The sequence below is a fragment of the Bos taurus genome, chromosome 11, assembly GCF_002263795.3.
Source record: "Bos taurus isolate L1 Dominette 01449 registration number 42190680 breed Hereford chromosome 11, ARS-UCD2.0, whole genome shotgun sequence".
Lineage (NCBI taxonomy): Eukaryota > Metazoa > Chordata > Mammalia > Artiodactyla > Bovidae > Bos > Bos taurus.
In genome coordinates this window covers 11408108-11424468 of record NC_037338.1, presented here as the reverse complement: position 1 = coordinate 11424468, position 16361 = coordinate 11408108, and the positions used below count along the sequence as shown (strand labels likewise).

The window sequence follows — 16361 nt, the reverse complement described above, 5'->3', positions numbered from 1 at the left end:
AGCAATAAGTTAAAAAAAGCCAGCCATAACAAATCAAAGAGGAAAAGTGGATATTATGAAAATAAGAAATGAATAAATTAGAAAATAAAAACAGAAGAATTGATAAACACATCTAAGAGCTGATTCCTAGACACAACTCTCAAAAATCCAGTTATCTTAATAAAGGAGATGGAGGTGAGAAGTGAGGACAAGACTCAAAGCTCAATCCTAGGAAAGACCATTATATTTTAAGAATCAATATTTAAAACTTTTCTACCAAAGACACCAGAGAGTAAAGAAAGAATGGTTAGGAGAAGAGATTTGCAATATATATAATTCAAAGGGTTAATATTCAAATATATAAGGAATTGGGGAAGGAAATGGCAACCTACTCCAGTACTCTTGCCTGGAAAATCCCATGGACAGAGGACTCTGGTAGGCTGCAGTCCATGGGGTCGTTAAGAGTCGGACAAGACGTCACTTTCACTTTTCGCTTCCATACATTGGAGAAGGAAATGGCAACCCACTCCAGTATGCTTGCCTGGAGAATCCCAGGGACGGCGGAGCCTGGTGGGCTGCCGTCTATGGGGTCTCACAGAGTTGGACATGACTGAAGCGACTTAGCAGCAGCAGCAGCATATAAGCAATACTTACAAATTAATTAGAAAAATATAGTGAATGGAAGAATGGACAAAGGATGTTAACAGCTAATTCATAATAGAAGAAATGTGAATAGTCAATAAATATACGAACAGAAGTGACATCTTTTGTTGTTCAGGGAAATTGTGCATTGCCTTTTACACAGGAAGCTCAGTTTCTGGAATGGGCCCTTAAGAAATCCTCATACTTGTACAAAAAAAGCTTTATAAGGATTTTCCCACAGCACTGTTATTTCTAATAGAAAATTATCAGAAACAATCTAAATCCATCACTATGGGAGAGAATGTTACTCAGCAGGAAAAATGGAATGAGGAGGGAAGGAAGGAAAGAGATCTTTACATAGGCAAATTGCTAAGTGTAATTAAGCTATTTGTAGATAAATAAGTATATTTTTGTATTTTTAATGGAAAAAATACAAAACAAAACAAAATTTTAGTGATGATTCATATTTATGCAAATACCTAGGAAAAAATCCTGAAAGTTCACATTAAACTTCTCACAGAGGTTACTTCTGTGAGCAGATTTGAAGTTCAGGATTGTCAGAGGAACTTTAATATTTTTTTGCATTGTTTGAATTCTGAGTTGAGAGAACATATTCATGTATTACTTGTATAACTTTAAAAATATTCTTTAAAAAATTCTTAGTGATATTTTTGAATTCCAAAGAACATATTCATGTATTACTTGTATAATTTTATAAAATATATGGAGAAGATTTTTTTAATCCTAAGTATATTTCTGCACTCCAAAGATAAAGAGAAAAAATACCAAAAGATCCCAAAGGGAATGGGGGAGGTTTACCTATAAAGAAAAAGAGAATCAGGCCAACTATTGTTCATGTATAAGATGGAAAAAAAATCATTTCAGATATGCAAGGACTCAGAAAGTATTGCCCACACACTCTTAATATTATTCAAAAAAGTACTCTAGCCAAGCATAGAGAACACACGCACACACACACACATGCAGCCTAAATACTTGTGAAGTTTAATATAGGTGTTAAGGAAGGGTTCAAAAAGCTGGTGAGATTCCAGACTATATACAAAATCTGGGCAAGTGTATATGAATGAAATGGTATAAAACAGGGTAAGATGGTGTGCTAAAAATCTCTTCCTCTATGAGTAGGATTGGGGAGGTCCTATTTCCTATTCAGTTATTGATATTGATAAGGCAAATACAATGAAATCTCTCTATAACACATTACAGGTGAATGGTAACTAGAGAGGATCAAGATGCTCCCCTTCCAAACTACTTAAGAAACAAAAAGGACCAATAAAAATTCAGTCTAGTATAAATCAGGAAAATAAATGGAAACAGTAACAAACTTACTACTGGATGGCTGGGATAAGTGCTCACAATAACCAGTGGCAGAATAAATATGAGTAAGTTCCATTAATTATTGACGTTAAAGAGTTTCTCAAAGTGGGTTAGGAAAAAAAGTAGAATTCAGTTCAGTTTTGTCTACGAGAGACATATACACAGAAATATCACTCTACTGAAAACGTGTAGGCAACAATTTACAAGTCGAACGAACAAAAAGGGAATAGAAATATTAACATTAGATGAAGTAGAATTCAAGACAACGATATTCAAAGAAACAGATATTTCGTGTGTGTGTGTGTGTATGTGTACATCTGTGAGACAAAGAGAGAGGTGGGAAGGTGGAGATCATAACCTCAAGAAGATAAAAATGTCATGAACCATCCAAACCCCACTGCACTGAAATACACACAGCAGCAACCATGAGAAATGCAAGGAAATTAAACACACACAGTTATGGTGGGAGAGGTTTATAATACTTTCTCAGACTATTTCAGAATAATGTAGAAGTTTCAGGGAAACTACAAACGGATAGAGATGAGAATGATTCCTGAACATGCTGATACATATTTAAAATACATGCATAAAATGAAAGATTTCAAGTGTACAGAGAAGTCCAGAGGATAGTATAATGAACAGCCACATACTGCCAAATCTAATTATTTTGTTAAATTTTTGTGAAGATTTTCTTTTTAAAAGATGAAACATAAAAGATACAAGTGAAGCTCCTCCTGTTCAGCTAGACCCCACTGCCGCTCTCTCCAGAGGTACGTAGTATCGTGAATCTGTCGCTGAGTGTTCCCACGAATGTTTGTATGACTCCATGAAAAATATACCCATAAATATATATTATTATATATTATGTTATATATTAATATATAGTATATATAATATTGCTTTATGTATTAAAACATTACATAAATTACATCAGACAGTATTATTACTCTGCTACTTTTTTTTTCATTCATCATTGTTTTTGAGATTTATCAGTACTGACAAATGTAGCCCTGTTCATTTTTTTCTTTCCTGTATTAAGTTTTCTAAAGTATGACTAAATCATGACTTATTTTTCCATTCTCTTGTTGATGGGCACTTCAGTGGTTTCCTTTATTTTGCTGTTATAAACAGTGTTGCAAGTATTTTCTTTTCATATAGAAAGTGTTTTGTGTATGAGGTGAAATCTAACTTTATTTCTTCTCCATATAGGTAGCATCATTTGTTAAAAGGTCCATCTTCTTCTCCACTGAACTGTCAAATATCAAGACTCCATATGGGTATGGACATATTTCCAAACTTTCTATTCCACTCCAATGATCTATTTGCTTATCCCCAAACCCAAACGAAAACTCAGTTGGTAAAGAATCCACCTGCAATGCTGGAGACCCCAGTTTGATTCCTGGGTCGGGAAGATCCACTGGAGAAGGGATAGGCTTCCCACTGCAGTATTCTGGCTTGGAGAATTCCATGGATTGTATAGTCCATGGGGTTGCAAAGAGCCAGACACGACTGAGTGACTTTCACTTTCCCTTTTATACTACTTCCTAGGGTGACTCTCTTGTTACCACATTCTTGAAAATTGTCTTGGCTGTTCTTGGCCTGTAGCCTGTTCATTAATTTTTAGTATCAATTTGTTAAGTTCCATGAAAAATCCTGTTATTTTGATTGGAATTATATGCAATATAATTTGAAGAAAATGAGTATCTTCATGATTACAACTACTTCTACCCAAGGTGATATATTAATCCATTTATTTAGTTGAAGGATTCCAGTGGCCTTCAATAAAGTGCTGTAAGTTTTTCCATAGAAGTCTTGCATATCCTTTCTTGAATTCATTTTGGGTAATTTATTTTTTCTTGAATTTATTTTGGGTAACTTATCATTCTAAGTGCTATTTTAAATTTTTTTTTTTTTAATAAAAATCTAAATGTTTGCTATAGGCTTATAGGCAGACATTACTTTGCCAACAAAGGTCCGTCTAGTCAAGGCTATGGTTTTTCCAGTGGTCATGTATGGATGTGAAAGTTGGACTATATAGAAAGCTGAGCACCGAAGAATTGATGCTTTTGAACTGTGGTTGGACTTCCCTTGGACTGCAAGGAGATCCAACCAGTCCATCCTAAAGGAGATCAGTCCTGGGTATTCATTGGAAGGACTGATGCTGAAGCTGAAACTCCAATACTTTGGCCACCTGATGCGAAGAGCTGGCTCATTTGAAAAGACCCTGATGCTGGGAAAGATTGAGGGCAGGAGGAGAAGGGGACGACAGAGGATGAGATGGTTGGATGGCATCACCGACTCAATGGACATGGGTTTGGGTGGACTCCAGGAGTTGGTGATAGACGGGAGGCCTGGCGTGCTGTGATTCATGGGGTCACAAAGAGTTGGACACGACTGAGCAACTGAACTGAACAGAACTATAGGCATATAGCAATGATTTTATATATTTGTCCTACATCCAGAAATCTTATAAATAGTAGTTCCAATAGTTTGCCTATTCTCATGAATACTTGTGTTTATTCCTTTCCAATCCTAATATTTTTCATGTCTTTTTCTACTTGTTAGTCTCTTAGGAAAATGACGGATAGAAGCTCTATTGTCAAACATTCTTACTCTGTCCCAGACATTAAGATTTTACCTTTATTTGATTCATCTTTAAGAATGGTACTTGCAACAGACAACTCAATCAAATAATGGGTGGAACTCAAGAGGGAGGGAATATATGTATACTTACAGCTGATTCACATTGTTGTACAGCAGAAACCAACATAACATTGTAAAGCAATATCCTCCAATTAAAAAAAAAATTAATGGGTGGAAGACTTAAACAGATATTTCTCCAAAGAAGACATACAGATGGCCAACAAACTCATGAAAAGTTGTTCAACATTGCTCATTATTAAGAAATGCAAATCAAAACTACAGTGAGGTATCACCTCACACTAGTCAGAATGGCCATCATCAAAAAAATCTACAAATAATAAATGCTGGAGAGGATGTGGAAAAAAGGGAACCTTCTTGCCCTATTGGTGAGAATATACATTGATACAGCACTATGGAAAGCTGTATGGAGCCTTACAAAACTAGGAATAAAACTACCATATGACCCAGCAATCTCACCACTGGGCGTATACCCTAAGAAAACAAATTCAAAAAGACACCTGTGCCCTAATGTTCACAGCAGCACTATGTGTGACAGTTAGGACACGGAAACGACCTAGATGTCCATCAATAGATGAATGGATAAAGAAGCTTTTATACATTATGTTGCTGTTGTTGTTCAGTCGCTAAGTCATGTCCAACTCTTTTGTGACCCCGTGGACCGTGGCCCACCAGGCTCCTCTGTCCATGGGATTCCCCAGGCAAGAATACTGGAGTGGGTTGCCATTTCCTTCTCCAGGGCATCTTCCTAACCCGGGGAGTGAACCCACATTTCCTGCATTGGCAGGTAGATTCTTTACTACTGAGCCACCAGGGAAGTCCCACAATGGAATGTTACTCAGTCATAAAACAGAATGAATTTGAATCAGTTAAAGTGAGGTGGATGAACCTACAGCCTATTATACAGAATGAAGTAAGTTTGAAAGAGAAAAACAAATATTGCATATTAGCGAATATACATGGAATCCAGAAAAATGGTATTGATGAACCTATTTCCAGGGCAGGAGTAGAGACACAGACATAGAGAATGAACTTGTGGACACAGTGGGGGAAGGAGACGAACTGAGACAGTAGCATTGACATATACACTCCCACGTGTGAAATAGCTCGCTGGCAGGAAGCAGCTGTCGAGCGCAGGGAACTCAGCTCAGTGCTGTGTGATGACCTAGAGAGCCGGGATGGGGGTAGGGTGGGAGGGAAGCTCAAAAGGGAGGGGACGTATGTATACTCAAAGCTGATTCATGTACATCAGAAACCAACGCAAAATAGCAAAGCAATTATCCTCCAAATAAAAAAATGTTTTAAAGAATAGTACTTACTACAGGGTTTAGTTGTTTTTCTCTTTTTTGACAGATATTCTATTAAGTTAATGAACCTCCCTTCTAGATCTAAATAATCTTTTTTTAATAATTATAAATGGAGTTATATTGTATCAAATGATTTTTCTGTATCTAAGTTATCATTTCTCCTTCAATTTGTTAAAGTGATAAACTACACGAATACATTCTCTAATGTTACCATTTTTGGTAAATATTATATGATATATTGTAATACATTGCTGGATTCAACTTGTTATTATTTCATTTAGACTATTTATGTATAATTTCATAAGTGATATTGGCCTAAAATTTTTCTTTCTTATATCTACTTACTTGATATCGGTCTCAAAGTGCCTCATAAATGAATTGGGGAACATTTCCTCTTTTTTATTGTCTTTAAAGAGTTTTTTAAAGATTGAATTTGGCTATTCCTTTAGTGTATTCACCTGAAAGATCATAGGAGCCTAGTGGTAACTTCTGGTTTGTTTGTTACTTCTTTGGTGCATATATTTTAAGCAACTGATCTAATTTCTTTCTCTTTACAGGTCTTTTCAAATCGTGTATTTCATCTTGTTAGGCAGTTTTTGGTAATCTACACTTTTTTAGAAAAGTATCCATTTTTTCTAAGTCTTCAAATTTACTGCCTCAGATTGCTCAATGCATTCTGATCTTTTAAACTTCTATTATAGCTTTAATTATTCTATCTTTTAGTCCTAGTATTGTTCATTTGTATCTTCTTTCTTTTTTCTTACTCAGTATTGCCAGAAATGACTATTTAATTACTCCTTACAGAAAAGCTACAAATTTACCCTTAATATATATTTCCAACAATATCAAAACACATATGTACAAGAGTATCTATTCTTGCGTTATTCATACTGGCAAAATAATGGAAACAATCTAAATGTCCATATGTAGGAAAATACTGGAGTGGGTAGCCATTCCCTTCTGCAGGGGATTTCCCGACCCAGGGATGGAACACAGGGTCTCCCACACTGCGGGCAGTTCTTTATTGTCTGAGCCGCCATGGAAGCCATGTAAGAAAATAGTTGAATAAATTATGGGACTTCCACATAGTATATTGTTATGCAGCTATTTTTTTAAAAAAAAGAATGAGGAAGATCTCTATAAACTGATATACTGTGATTTCCGAGGTATGTCATTAAGTGAAAAAAACATTAGACAAAAGGGTTATATAGTATGCTGCTGCTGCTGCTGCTGCTAAGTCGCTTCAGTCGTGTCCGACTCTGTGTGACCCTATAGACGGCAACCCACCAGGCTTCCCCGTCCCTGGGATTCTCCAGGCAAGAACACTGGAGTGGGTTGCCATTTCCTTCTCCAATGCATGAAAGTGAAAAGTGAAAGTGAAGTCGCTCAGTCGTGTCTGACTCTTAGCGACCGCATGGACTGCAGCCAACCAGGCTCCTCTGTCCATGGGATTTTCCAGGCAAGAGTACTGGAGTGGGGTGCCATTGCCTTCTCCGATATAGTATGCTACCTTTTATAAAATAGAAAGGAAAACATATTTGCATTTGCTTATTTTTACAAAAAAAAATAGAAGCATAAAGTTATTTACTTAGACAGGATAAGTGGGAAGGACCTCCCATGAAGGGTTAGAGAGGGAAATGGAATTGTATTATGCCTTTTTAATATAGCTAGGTGGTAAAGAGCCTGCCTCCTAATGCAGGAGACATAAGAGACATAGGTTGAATCCCTGGATAGGGCAGATCCGCTAGGGATGGAAATGACAACCCACTCCACTATTCTTGCCTAGAGAATCCCATGGACCAAGGAGCTGGTGGGTCACAAAAAGTTGGACATGACTGAAACGACTTAGCACACAGCATGCAATATAGCTTTGACTTTTGAATTATGTTGATATTTTATATAGTTTCAAAAATACAATAAGAATGGGGAAACATCTGAAATTCAGTGGTAACAGAAACAAATAAACTTAACTGTATCTCAAATAAATAACATATACACACAGAAGAAAATAATTCAAGTAACTTTTGAACACAGTCCTCTAACTATATGCTGTATAGGTAGGATCTATTCCATGGACAGAAAGCTTCAAAGAAATCTTGAGGTTTATTTAATACATTTTGTTGGATTAATATATGTTTGAGTGGCATTAATGCAGAAATTCTGAAGTTCTTTTATTTGTATATACAAGATTTTGTAACTGAATAAATACAGTGTTGTATTCTCATTCAGGGAGAAGAAAGATTGTAGATATGGAATGGAAGGAGGGGATTAACTCTGAGATGTTGGAATTAGAATATTGGAATTAGACATATTAGTCTGAAGTCATGATTTTTAAAAAGTTGTATGTCCTAGATCTGTCTGCTAAGAGGGCCTAGAAACAATGACACTCCAGGGACAATGAGCGCAAGCACACCTAGCTGGCTGGATTTTGGTTTCTAAATACCATTCCCCTCTGAAGGGAATCAGGCTCTTTGGAGAAATGGATGAGCCCAGGTCCAGAGCAGAGAAACTACACGATAAGTTTGGAGTATCCATACACCATGCCAGCAAGTACTGAAGTACATATTCAAAGAATAAAACATGTCATGTCAAATGGACGGAAAAATTGCCTTAAGGCTCTCGACTGGTCAAAGTTGGCACAATTTTTATAAAAAATTGAATAATGACCAAAGTAAATTATTATCCATGGAACACAAAAAAATATACATACTGATAATTTTAAAAAACAATAAAGTGGGAGGTAGAAGGGAAGACCCTTATTTATAGGAGGCTATAAATTAATAAATATAGAATGATATTTATGAAATAAATAGGAAATTTTAGACTAGGTAAATATCCTGTTTCCAGTCGTTTTTCACTTAGTGGTTTTAACATCTGTTGGGCATCTTGGCCATCAGTTTAGGCTAATATGAAAAAAGTTACTATAAACATTTATGTACAGATTTTGTACGGACATGTGTATTCACATCTCTTAAAGTAAATACCTAAATGTAGGATTGCTGACTCACATTGTAAGCATATGCTTAATTTTATAAGAAACTGGGGTATCATTTTACACATACACCTGCCCTGAACCCAGCCCCGATTCTAGGATCACATCTCACACTTAGTTGTTATCTCTTTGGCCTCTTAGGTAAAATGTAAGAGAAATGAGGATGTGTGGTGAACATTATACAGCAACGAACTAGAACAAGTTAATACTACATATAATGATAAGGCTCATATACAGCTGAATGAGGGAAGCCAAGCCCCCCAAAAAAGTAAATTTATATAAGTGACTCCATTTATATAAAGTTTGATAACAGGCAAAATGAGAATACAATGAAGGAAATCAGAAAAGTGGTTCCCTGTGAGGATAGTGGCTGAGAGGGGTTCATTAGAGCTTTCTGAGATGCTGATAATGCTGTTTATCTAAGTGATGTCTACTTTGTTGAGCTCACTTTGTGAAAATTTATCAAGCTGTACATTTATGACAAATGCAACCTTTCTGTATATTCGTTTTACTGCAATATAAAAAAAAATTGAATAAACTTAATCTCGATTTCAAAACTGGACAAAAATAATGCTGAGTTCTTCAGCTTTCAGAAGGCATCCTTACTTTCTGATTTCCCAAGCTCTGTAGAAAAACTTTCCTGTAATCAAACCAGCAAGTCCTAACTACTGACAATCTATGGGAAGAGGTTTGATAACACACATCAAGAGAATTAAAAAGAAATACATGCTTTCTACAATAATTCCCCTCCAGGAATTTACCCTAAATCAGTAACTCACTCAAATATTTATGAATGGTGATGTAAAGCTATACATTAAAAAATACTTTAGAAAAGAAAACCCTTTGAAGGTAATACTTACAATTGGCGTCCCAAAAGGAATGTAACCTGTGATAGGGCAGAGAAGAGTCAAGCTGTATAATCCTCGGCCCCACCTGCCTTTCAACCGAGATGGCACAGAGACTTCTGACCTTGATCTTAGCAGTCGCCCCAAGGAAAGGGCTTGGTCAGTTAACCAGGAGGCATCTCCAGCCCCCAGACCTTCTCCCAGCTCAGCCCTCCCCAGGACAGAGGGCTCCCCGGTGTCCCCAAGCTCTTTGTCTCTGTTCCCCTCTGTTATTCTGCTCCAAAACCAGGGCCCCCACTCCTGAAGGGGGCCACCCACGGCTGGGGCCCTGGCACTCTGCACTTGGTGGTCCTCCCATGACTTCTTCCACGAGGCCTCACACCCCTGCCCACACTCCCCACAGTGTCTATGAAGGCCCTGGAATGTCCTCCACCTTCCCTCATCTTGTCTTTCTAAAACATACCCTTACTTTCTTGGCATTATGGCCATTACTGGAGCCTTCGTGCCAGAGCTCTCTGAATCTCCAGGGCCCTGGATGGACATCAACAGATCAGGAAAGGGCTTGTGTGTGGTGCAGCTGGGCCCTGAGCACCATCTCATGGCTGCTCACGGCCCTGGACTATGACACGGCTCCCTCCTTTACCCACACTGCTGTAGGTGGGCATCCTCCTGTCCCAGCCTCTAGCTTCCAGCAGCCAGTCAGCTGGTGGCCGAGCAGCAGGGAAGCACACTTGCATGGGTCACTTCTAGAGCAAACATTGGTCTCCTGCGTATGCATACCAGGAGACCACTCTCCTACCCGCAGCACTGGGAGAGGCCCAAAGACTGAGCAGAGAATTGCAGGATACAGTTGTCTCAGGTGGAGAGCCTGCTATGGCCCCGTGCAGGTACTGGGGAGCACCCATAGCCATGGCTACAAGAACCTTCGCTGCCTTGGAGTTTCTCATGGCCGAGCCAGGGTCATGGGCACTAACTGCCCTGGTTTACACAGTGACATCACATGGCTGGCTATATTCTCCCACCCTCATGAGGTCAGGCTCTCTGAGGGTGGGGACACTGACTCACCTCCTGTACTGAGAACATCCCCTGGTGGGGCTTCCCAAGGCAGCAGTCAGCAGCCCCCCAATCCACCCTGCAAGTCAGGGGTGGGGGATCCACTCAATCACCCTGGGAAATGGTGTGGAGGAGGTGTCAGCACACTGGTGTGAGACTGGCCTCTGTTTTGTGACTCTGGACAAGGACCCTAGCCTCGCAGAACTGGAGGCAGGGTAACCACGCCAGGCCCAGCCAGTGTACAGGCAAGGGCTTTCTAGGCCACTAAGCTGTACATAAGCTGTGTGTAGCTCAGTTGGTAAAGAATCTGCCTGCAATGCAGGAGGCCCTGCTTCAACTCCTGGGTCGGGAAGATGCCCTGGGAAGGGATAGGCTACTCACTCCAGTATTCTGGCCTGGAGAATTCCACGGACTGTATAGTCCATGGGGTCGCAAAGAGTTGGACAGGACTGAGAACGTTCACTTTCAAGCTGTACATAGAGCTGTCCCTCTAGTGGCCACAGGGTGGGGACTTCCTGGGGGCAGGGATCTTAGACACATTCTCCCATTGCCCCTCTGCCCTCTGGTCTCCGTGCAATGGGAATCTGCCTCCCTGTGTGTGCAGTGGTGCAAACTCAGCGTGTACATGCAGCTGCTGCTGCTGCTAAGTCACTTCAGTCGTGTCCAACTCTGTGCGACCCCATAGACGGCAGCCCACCAGGCTCCCCTGTCCCTGGGATTCTCCAGGCAAGAACACTGGAGTGGGTTGCCATTTCCTTCTCCAATGCATGAAAGTGAAAAGTGAAAGTGAAGTCACTCAGTCGTGTCCAACTCTTCGAGACCCCATGGACTGCAGCCCACCAGGCTCCTCCATCCATGGGATTTTTCAGGCAAGAATACTGGAGTGGGGTGCCATTGCCTTCTCCGGTGTACATGCAGAGGGCAGGTTAAAGGTAGGATCAGAGACAAGGGAGTTAGACTGGGGATTCACTGCATGAAAGGGCTGAGCAGGGAGAGGGGCTTGGAAGGAAGGCACTCTGCATGCACAGGTAAGAGAGGAGTGACTCGCGGAAGGCAGGGCTGTCCTAACAAAAGTCACCCTGAAGCTGCCACTAAGTGAGCGGGGTATCAGCCTGGAGTGGGGGCCCCAGATTTACCTGTGGATGCCTCGACTGCATCCCAACCGCTCAGGCAGAAAAGACAGACAGACACATTTCAAAAGCTCCATAGGCTGGCCAGTCTTGTGCAGTTGAGCCAAAATGACCATGCAGGTGCAAGTGTGGCCATGTGTGCAACAGGATGTAGCATCCGGATGCCCTTGGAGCTGTGACCCTCAACAGTGGCCCAAATTGAGAAGAACCAGAGGGTCCCGAGGGCTTACCTGACATTCTAAAAGGCATGAAGATCTTCTCATTGGTGTCCGGGTGTAGAATAGCCTGGCAAGAGCAGGGAACAGGGCACAGGGTGACAACTGGGGAGGGGGAAGGGACGTGGGAGAAGAGAGGGGGAGGAGGTGAGGGACCCCCCCCAGGGGAGACTCCAGTGGCCTGTAGCTGTAGCCCATCTTGCCTTGTGGCTGGTCAGTCCTCCCTACCATTTGGGGCAAGTAAAAACCAAACACGGGCCACAAGCGGAGCTTCCCCTCCTGACAAATGCTCAAACCGAAGGCAGGCACGGCAGACCCTCTGTCCCCCATGCCATGCACACAAGAAACACAACCAGGATTCATGAAGAGAACCCACAGGGAAGGAGCTCAGGGGGCCCAGGGAAAGGCAGGCTGACCTGAGGGCTAGTCTTCAGAGATTTAGGCCTGGGTGCAGAGCAAGAAGGAAGCGGGTGGGGTGGAGTAGAGTAGGGTGAGGTGGGGTGGACTGGGGTGGGGTGGGGTGGGGGCGGGGCAGGGCAGGGTTTCAGAGGTCAGCAGAAGGGAACAGGAAAGGAATCCAAAATGGAATTACCTGCTTGATTTTCTGTGCGCTCCAGAGCTGGAAAGGAGGAAGGGAGAAAAAGAAAGGGAAAGAAAAGAAGGAACAAAGATTAAAAGCACATATTAGTTTAAGGTCTCATAGCCCCATTTTCTAACCAGGGGCTCCATCTCAAAGGGCTTTAGAGGCTCAGGCTGTTTAGAGGTAACTACCTGCCCCTGGTTGCCCCAGCTTCCCTGGACTGGGGCAGGTGGCATCACCAGGAAGGAAGGCCAGGGATCCCAGAAGAGCAGAGCTGGGGGGACTCATCCAGACTATTTAAACCAAGGGATCTCAACTCTGACTGTGCTGTAAAACTACTTGAAGAATTCTTCCAACATGTTCCTAATACTCCCTAGTTCATTTTACGGTATAGATAGGTAAGAAGCCCTGATTTAAATGAAGATACTTTTCATTTAAGTACCTTCATTTCATTTCATTAGGTAGATACTTCAGCTGTCTCCCAGAATCACAAGAGACCGCACAGCATAATTTTTCAGAGCTAGACAGACTGCCTGGATCCCTGGATTTGCCACTTCTACCTCTGAGCCTCAACTTCCTCATCTGTAAAATGGGGATAATAGCTGGGCTCTAACATTGTTGAAGAGGCATATGAAAAGTGCCCAGAGCAGTGCTGGACACACAGTAGGTGCTTTACAAGTGCTAAATCTTATAGATATTATTATTCTTATTTTTGTTATCGTTATAAGAAGGTTGTGCACTTTCACATGAATGAGAAGGTTGTATCTTCCAGCACAGTGTGGGGACAGGCTACAGGAACAGAACAATTTGTCAATTTCTTCAAATAATAAAAAATACTGTACTTCATTGACTCTTTTGCTGCTGCTTCTAAGTTGCTTCAGTCGTGTCCGACTCTGTTCGACCCTACAGACAGCAGCCCACCAGGCTCCCGCGTCCCTGGGATTCTCCAGGCAAGAACACTGGAATGGGTTGCCATTTCCTCCTCCAATGCATGAAAGTGAAAGGTGAAAGTGAAGTCGCTCAGTTATGTTCAACTCATAGCGACCCCATGGACTGCAGCCCACCAGGCTCCTCCGTCCATGGGATTTTCCAGGCAAGAGTACTGAATGGGGTGCCATTGCCTTCTCCTCATTGACTCTAAGACATCATTTATCCTAAGATATACTAATTGTGCCACTAAGAAAGAAAATTATGGCATAATACCATGATGTCCATCAGTTAAAAGATTCACCCCATTTAAGAGATGATAATATGTGATAAAATAACCTTTTGGAATCAAGAAAATATGGCAAGTAAAAATGTACACTGTAGGCAAATGAAAGGCCAGTGCATCTTTAGTGGATCAAGAAGGGTACGAGGTAAGAGGGGTGACCAGGTAAGCACTGATGTTTAAAGTTTTATAATGGAGTAGCTATGCTTCATTTATATGGTAATGTCATTTGGGATATAAATTAAGCTGCAGAATGCTACTAGGTAGCAATAATAGAGTTATAAAATTGACATACAGATTGTCTGCTACTTACAATGAGGTTATGTCCCAATAAACCCATTATAAGTTGAAATTATCACTGTCAAAATTGCATTTAATATTAATACATCAAACCTACCGAACATCATAGCTTAGCCTGGCCCATCTTAAAAGCGCACAGAACACTTACATTAGCTTACAGTTGAGCAAAATTATCTAACACAGAGGCTATTTTATAATATAGTACTGAATATCTCATGTAATTCATTGCATACTGTACTGAAAGTGAAAAATATACTGGTTGTGTGGGTACAGAATGGTTCTAAGTATATTGGTGGTTCCCTCCTTGATCTCGTGGCTGACTGGGAACTGCGGCTCACTGTCTATCCAGCATCATGAGAGGGTATCAGACCATGCATTGCTAGCTAGGAAAAGATCAATATTCACAATTCAAAGTACAGTTTCTCTGGATGCATATCATTTTCATACCATCATCAAGTCTGTAAACTGTAAGCTGAGCCATCGTAAGTCAAGGACCATCTGTATTAAAGTTTATGCTTTTACCAACAGTCGAGTCCTTAAGTCTAATTCACAGTCTAATCACTCTGATTTTAGATACATTTCAAACATATTTGATTGTCTGCTATTCCATATCCAGAAAGATTAGAGGCAGTAGATTTTTTTAAAAATTATAATTGAGGAACAGAGGGGACTAAAGAAAGAAAAACCAAATGTAGAATCACTGTTAGCCAAAGACAGTATGTGAGAGCATAACAGTCGAGAAGTAAAAAAATGATAATAGGTTGATCTTTCATTGCTCAAAGAGTGCCTTGCTGAAGTGCAACCCACCAAGTCCCAGTGCCGAACCAGGTGTGACCCCAGGCCCTGGGCACAAACTCCTGACACCCAAGGCTCTCCACCCCAAGTCAGAATCCCCTACATCCGTGTCCCCTCACCCTGTGGGGTCATGGCCCAGATCCTTGGAGCAGGGTCCTGCCTTTGAGTGCCGGCCACAGCATCTCCCAGAACCATGCACACACAGCAAACCTAAGACTTGTTTGTTTGTTTTTTTTAAACTAAGATGTCTTCATACAATTCTTATAAATAAAGAAAAAGATCCCCTGCCTGATGAACAGTCTGGGCTGAAAACACTGATCTAAGACATTAAAGGACAGTGTAAACAGCAGGCACTAGAACCAGCAGTCTACATTCCTGTGCCTACTGAATGTGTGACCCAGGGCAAATTGCTTTGCCTCCATGCCTCAGTTTTTCCATCAAACCATAGGTTGTTGTAAGGACGATGCTTGATGCTCCCAGCAGCAGGCATTTCCCTTTGGGTAGACAGCTAAATCTATGCTTTCCAGCCTCCCCACGGTCAGGTGGGCTCACACGACCAGGTGCCAGCTGATTGGCTGTAGGTAGAAATGGAGTTCGCCATTTCCAGGCTTGGCCCCAAAGCCTCCCACAGAGGAGCCATTGGAGGACAGTGGGGCCCAAGAAGACAGGAAAGCTATAAGGTGAAAGGAGCCTGGGTCCTGGACATCCGCATGTGCTGAGTCCCTGTGTGGCACTGGACTCTGACATGAGTGAGAAACAGACCTTACTGTCTAAGGCCCCTAAATCCAGGGGGTTTTGTTACAGCACTTGGCTTACACTGATATACTTGGCCCATAGATCATGCTCCATAAATGTCTAACATAAAGGGGAAGTCAGTCAAATGAGCAGTATTTTTCAAAGAACTTAATTATTTCTCAATAAATTCATCTCTGTTGTTTCATTCCTACAACATGAGTAGACTACATCACACAAAGCAACTCATCTGAGAGACTAAATGACTCTGCTGTGGTTCCAGAGGCCTGGTGGCAGGACGAAGATGGAGGCCTCCTGGCCTCCAGACTCGTGTGCCCCCTGTTCTCTGGAGCAGACTGACGTCTGGCCTGGCCAGAGTGACAGCCAGACCTGAGGCATGAGAAGAGGAAGAGGACCTCGGCTGACTTCACCTGAGGTCCCAGAACCTCCCTTTGCTGCTGGGCAGCAGATGCGCTTCCCCAGCACCTGTTCCTTCTCCCCCTCCCCGGGAAGACTAGCCAAGGAGCACTTGCTACCCACGGCTGCATCTGAGTCCCTCAAGTTCAAGGGCTGCCTCCTCTACCC

At 41.5% G+C, this 16361-nt stretch overlaps 1 protein-coding gene across 4 annotated transcripts in view; it reads right to left on the bottom strand.

Annotated features, from left to right (window-relative positions):
- Nucleotides 1-16361, bottom strand: part of SFXN5 (sideroflexin 5) — a 126644-nt gene that overhangs the window by 73820 nt on the left and 36463 nt on the right. For 3 of the 4 annotated variants that reach the window (XM_005212505.5, XM_059891312.1, NM_001075914.2), the window contains 3 exon segments: nt 12752-12778; nt 12175-12229; nt 9777-9802 (listed from right to left, as the gene is read on the bottom strand). In XM_005212505.5, the coding sequence (XP_005212562.1) occupies nt 9777-9802; nt 12175-12229; nt 12752-12778 (108 nt within the window). 4 annotated transcript variants of the gene reach the window in all.